Genomic DNA, 6000 nt, shown 5'->3' on the forward strand with positions numbered 1-6000 from the left:
TACTTTCAGTAAGTACTTAAATATACCATGATACAGGTATTGTTTGTACTTGAAGTACTCTACAGTAGATACGTAAGTACTGTAAGTACCAACTTCAAGTACGGAGTATTAATTAAAGCGCTCGCAATTTCGGAGTACTTACTTACGGATACTCCGTACTTGTAATTGTATCATACTTGGTTCTACGAACGGGTGCTAAGTATCACCAGAGTGTTCAGAGTGTTGTTAATTATTACGAAGCATTCGATACCCTGGTTCGCCAGCCCGCCGGACCGTACTGCACTTACTGTACACCTACTAGTACTTACAGTACTTATATGTACATGTACTTGAACCTGTACGGAACAAGTTAATAGTAATTAATGATTAATTACCTAGTAATACTTACAGAGTACTTCGTACTCCGTACAGCACTGCCTTGTCAAAGTCCCTATCTTTTTGTGGGCCACTTCCAGATCTGGATATTACCGCAATTGTACTCCGTACTCTGTACTGTATTGTACTGTACAACTGCAGTACTCCGTAATTACAGAGTACTTACAAGTATGGATACAGTACAGAGAACACCTACAAGTATTATGTACTCCGTACTCCGTCCTTGTAGCCTGTACTCCGTAGGTATTAATATTACTTACTTAAGTACTCCGTACTTGTGATAATTCAGGTACGGCGGACAAGTACTTGTACTCCGTACTCCGCACAAGTACCTTTTGCGCAACAGTACTGTACTGTACTTAGTCCTTATTCGCAGCAAGTACTTACTTGCAGCACAGCTGGTACGAGCTTCCTCCTGATCTGCAGAGAAACGACCGCCTTGCCCATGTCTCAACAGCATCCGACAACATCTAGAACCAGATGGGGCCAACGTTGCGGCATCAACACAATTCCAGGAGGCAGCTTCTTCGCATGAGAACCTAGCGGGATATCCCGCTCGAATATCATGTCGCCGTCGCGCCGACTGCTCGCGTCTTGCGTCCTGGGCCTCGCCTTCACCGTCCCTTCGGCACGGAGCAGCAACGATGATTCTCAAGCGCCGCTGGGCAGACATTCCGACGCCTGCCCTGACTACGCTTCCTACGCAGCGTACAGCCAGTCAGTTGAACCTCCCTCTCCTCTCCTCTTCATCAGCCCTGCGCTGGCCGGCCTTTCTCTGACCAGACATGCTCCACCAGCCAACCTCTGAGCACAGGACCGCTCGCCCTCCCCTTTCAACGACCCGATCCGCGATGCCGAACCTTCAAGTCGGACGAGATCGAGCGTGTCATCAAGGAGATGACGTCGAGGATGAAGAACCCCGACCTCGCGAGACTCTTCGAAAACACCTTCCCGTCGACGACGGATACGACGGTCAAGTTTCACACAAAGGGCCACGACACGGGCACCGTCCCCGCCACGAGCTCTCGTTTCCTTTGGGACGAAGGAGCCTGGCAAGGGCCCCAATCGTTCATCATTACCGGCGACATTGTTGCCGAGTGGCTGCGTGACTCGACGAACCAGCTACGTCCGTACCAGGCACTGGCCAAGAAAGACCCGGCCATCTTCGACCTGCTCCTGGGGGCCATCAACACCCAGTCCGAGTACGTCATCGAGTCTCCTTATTGCAACGCCTTCCAGCCTCCTCCGATCAGCAACCTGTCGGGCACGTCCAACGGGCAGGATGACGTTGTTCACCCCATGTACGAGCCGAGTTCCGTCTTCGAGTGCAAGTACGAGCTCGATTCCCTCGCTCATTTTCTCGCTCTCGCCAACGACTTTTACGAACACACGGGGTCGACGACCTTCCTCAACGATCGATGGTTTCTCGCCCTAGCAGGCCTCGTCGAGGTGCTCGAACAGCAATCTCGGCCCACGTTTGATCCGGAATCCGGACGGCAAAGCCGAAACCACTACACCTTCCAACGGTGGACAAACACCGGCACCGAGACCCTAAACCTCCAAGGCATCGGCAATCCGCTCAACGGCGGCACAGGCTTGGTGCGGTCCGCGTTCCGCCCGAGCGACGACGCCACCATCCTCGGCTTCTTCATCCCGGCGAACGCGATGATGTCGGTGGAGCTTCACCGGACGTCGAAGCTGCTCAAGGCCGTGGGCAAGGAGTCGTCTTCCGAAGCACTTCAAAAATGGAGCGAGAAGCTCCGAGCAGGCATCATGGAGCATGGTGTGGTCAAGCACAAAAAATACGGCGACGTTTTTGCCTACGAGGTGGATGGATATGGCTCGTCCATCTTGATGGATGACGCCAACTACCCCTCGCTCTTGGCTCTTCCGGTAATGGGCTTCTGCGACGTCACGGACGCCATCTACCAGAACACGAGAAGAATGATACTCGACAGGACGGGCAATCCGTACTACCTCCAAGGACAGGAATTCAGAGGAATTGGCGGTACGTTTCGAACCAGCCGCCCGAGAACTGGAGAGGTCCGTCGGCCTTGACTGACAGGTTCATTCTCCCCAACGCAGGACCCCACATCGGCCTACGAAATGCATGGCCGATGAGCTTGTTGATTCAGGCGCAGACGTCCGATGACGACAATGAGATCAAGGAATGCCTCGAATTTGTCCTCAACTCGTCCAGGCTGGGGCTGATACACGAGAGCGTTGACATAAACTACCCAAGGCAGTACACGCGCAGCTGGTTTGCATGGGCCAACGGTGTCTTTGCCTTTACGATACTTGACTTGGCCAAGAGGAAGCCACACCTGATTTTTGGGGAGGGAGCGGCGCCGTATCAAGTTTGATGAGCTGTTCATGGGAGGCTCACCCATCTCCCCCTATGTTTGGTCGACTTGGCTGCTGGGAATGCAAACGATGAGGCAATCACCGACAAAGGGTATGGCGGTCACTTGCCTACTGAACGACCCGGCTGGCGTACCTCCAGGCCGCCGATTGTTTACGCATTGCAATGAGATGAATCATGACTAATGGATAGGCTCGTCTGAAAGGGGGAAAATCACCATCTAGGGGAGTCGAAGGCTCGGGAGGGAGGGGCCTTTGCCGGCCGATCCCGTAGATGCACAAGCTCCTCACCATGCCCATCATCATGCTCAACCTAGCGGGCCAGGACGTAGTGGCCACCAGCAGCCGTTGGCAACTGCAATGCGACTCTGACGCATCGTACAAGGTGCATGGCCACCGCGGTCAACGGTCGTAGTGTGATCTTGTGGCAAACATGGTGATGGTAGTGCCCGCTGTTGTTATGCGACAGCCCAGCCAACGCCGAGGAGGGCTCACGATCGGGGAACCTCGAGTGTCACTCAAGGCTAGTGGCACCTGGAATTGTTGTCCCGTCGAAACCTCCTCGGTAGTACATCGTCCCGGCGCCCAGATGTATGGCCGTTTATTGATTCCGCATTTTAGTCGCGCAAGCTGCATCGACGAAAGGAGGGAGCCTTGTTCTTGATTGTGCAAACAGGTTCATGGCCCGCGAGCACGAGGCTGGTGCAAGATGTGACGCGGAAATTCGATGGAGCTTTGTGGGGGTGTGGAGGAGAGTGTTGTTGACGGTGCTGAAATGTCAAACACTCGTACAGAGACGTATGGAACGCATGCGACGTATGCAGATATGACTTTGCATGGTGCGGAGAGGCGGTGTTGTACGTGGTCATTATCTCGAATACGCATGCATATGTTGGCTTGTCGAGTCCTTGATTGTGATGCTGCTATGGAAAAGGCCCCAAGTTGACCGAGCGAGCTTCGGTACATTAGCCTACTTCTTGGAAAAGAACGACATGATGCTGCCCTGGCTGGCTTTGGCGACGGGCTTCTTCGCCTTGACACCTGACGACGATGGGGTCAAGCTTGGTGTTGCCTTCTTGGGTGGTGGTTCGGATGTTTCCTCTTCGGAGAAGGATTCCCAACCGGATTCCTGTATAGTCACTGTGCTCGTACGTCAGCTCGAGTCTCCTCCCGGGACCGGCCTCGGGAGAGCAAGGATAGTACCCACCCATGTAACCCTGGTCGTCCAGGATGCGCTTCTTCTTCATGACGCGACGCCTCCCCCTGCGACGGCCATCCCCCGTGCTGGAAATTATCTCCGCGGGTTCCTTGGCCTCGTTCGATTTCGGTTGAGAATCGGGTTCGCTTTCCGGTTTGCTCTCCGGCTCCGGCTCCGGCTCCGGTTCCGAGGCTTCGTCCATCTCCTCATCTTCGGCGTCCTCGTCCTCGCCCTCGCCCTCGCCCTCGCCCTCGCCCTCCACCTCGTCCTCGTCCTCGTCCATCATCCGTCTCAGCTCTGCTTCCCGTTCCTTCTTGGATTTCCTTGCGGCCTCTGCCGCTGCCGACGGCTTTTTGGCAGACGGCATGTCCGAGGCATCGGCCTCGCCATCATCGGACAGTGCCATCGCATCCTCCTCTTTTTGGACCATGGGCTTGGCCTGAGGAGGTTTCCTCGAGACGGCCTTGCCAAATGACTGCATGATTCCCCTAGGTGGAGCTTGCTTCGGTGTGCTTGCAGCATTCGGTGTACTCGTGGCATTTTTTGGCGGCACAAGCGACACCGGTTTGCTTTCGGAGGACGAATGCATCGTTTTCTGCTTCCCCTTGTTGTCATCCACCGGCGTGGCTTCCTGTTTGGTGGCTGTTGGTGATGGTTTGGGTAGGACCCTGGAGCTCCCCTTGCGATCTCGACGGCGAACATGTGGGTTTTGAATGCTCCCATGGGAATTCAAGACCGGTGTTGGGTGCTGCTTGTTGAAGCATTCGGACGTTGGCTTTGACACGTCCGTGAGAATAGCCCGGTTGACCCGCGAATAGGGGGAAAGACTGTATATGTGAAGCGAGGTGACGGTTTGATACTCTGCCAAGATAGCTACGGCCAACATGGTCAGCGGGTTGTGAACGAGGACAATCGGCCGACAAAAGCTGCATGGTTGCAAACGAACCCTCCAGATTCTCCTCTTCTCCGAGGGTAAGAACCTCAGGTGGCAGAACGTCTGTGAGCAGCTCCGCTTCCGGCATCGAGCTGGTCATTTCCACGTCGTCACCATCGTGCTGCCGAGGCCTGCTCTGCTTGCGTCCGTACACAAGGTACGTCGCGTGGACCGAGCCGGGATGGAGGGCATTCTGGCTCTTGTGGTATTCATGGAGCATACTATGCACCGAGTCAGCACAAGATGCAGGGCGAGACAACGACCAAGACGCACCGTTTCGCCGTGTTGACATGAGTGTTCAGCGCTCGGCTCAAAAGGCGATAGGTGATCTGTGCAAAAGGTCAGCCGCGAATCAACCGAGAGGTGGATGATTGGGCCGCTTGCCGGCCGCTTGTCGCTGAGTAGGCAGTCGTCGAGCAAGGTCTTGCATTCGGCCATTCTGTGCTCACTTGCATCACCATCCGTGGGTGAAGTCGATCAGGTTTGCTGGGCCAACCTAGTGCTGGATGATCGCGGTTGGGTTGGATCCGCACGCGTTGAGCTGGCGCGATATCACGTGCGCAGACTGTCTGTCCCAGCTGCACTTACGTAAAGGACGGAGTACTGTGCAAGTATGGAGAATACTTACTGTACCTACGGAGTACATGTACTTATAGTACAACTATAACGGAGAACAGGCAAGCATTAACTGCACAGAGTACTTGAGATGCTGTATTACTTGCTGTACCAGTGTACTCTATACCCCGTACTTGCAGTAATAATATATATACGATTACGTGCATGTAATACTCCGGACAGTACTTGAAAGTACTCTCACACCTATAGTTTTGTACGGAGCATTTGAGTGAACGTGTACACGTAAGGAGTACACCGTATGGTAGTTGTACAGTACTGTACATGTGATCCAGTGGTCCGCACAAGAACTTGTACTTGTACTCCGCACTGTACTGGCAAATAAGTACTTGCACGTACTCGTACTGTACTGTGCTTACAGCATATGATCCGCATATAAGCATGTACTGTCTACTTGTACAGAATGTGGTATTACCAGAATACCGCACAAGTGCATGCTCGCTTAGCTGCATCAAGATCGCTGCCGCGATAGCCCGCGTTAACCGCGCTAATCATATCG

General features: G+C 53.9%; 2 protein-coding genes across 2 annotated transcripts; one reads left to right on the forward strand and one right to left on the reverse strand.

Annotated features, from left to right (window-relative positions):
• Window positions 1–940: 940 nt before the first annotated feature.
• DCS_03134 (DUF1237 domain protein) lies at window positions 941–2738 on the forward strand (the record flags this gene model as incomplete). Its single annotated transcript, XM_040800458.1, has 3 exons — window positions 941–1092; window positions 1173–2383; window positions 2461–2738. 3 exons carry the CDS (start codon window positions 941–943, stop codon window positions 2736–2738), a joined length of 1641 nt encoding a protein of 546 aa, XP_040661341.1.
• A 968-nt stretch (window positions 2739–3706) lies between these two features.
• On the reverse strand, window positions 3707–5514 carry DCS_03135 (DNA polymerase subunit Cdc27; the record flags this gene model as incomplete). Its single annotated transcript, XM_040800459.1, has 5 exons — window positions 3707–3876; window positions 3944–4807; window positions 4881–5089; window positions 5142–5197; window positions 5497–5514. 5 exons carry the CDS (start codon window positions 5512–5514, stop codon window positions 3707–3709), a joined length of 1317 nt encoding a protein of 438 aa, XP_040661342.1.
• Window positions 5515–6000: the final 486 nt, after the last annotated feature.

Source organism: Drechmeria coniospora, chromosome 01, assembly GCF_001625195.1.
Source record: "Drechmeria coniospora strain ARSEF 6962 chromosome 01, whole genome shotgun sequence".
NCBI classification, from domain to species: domain Eukaryota; kingdom Fungi; phylum Ascomycota; class Sordariomycetes; order Hypocreales; family Ophiocordycipitaceae; genus Drechmeria; species Drechmeria coniospora.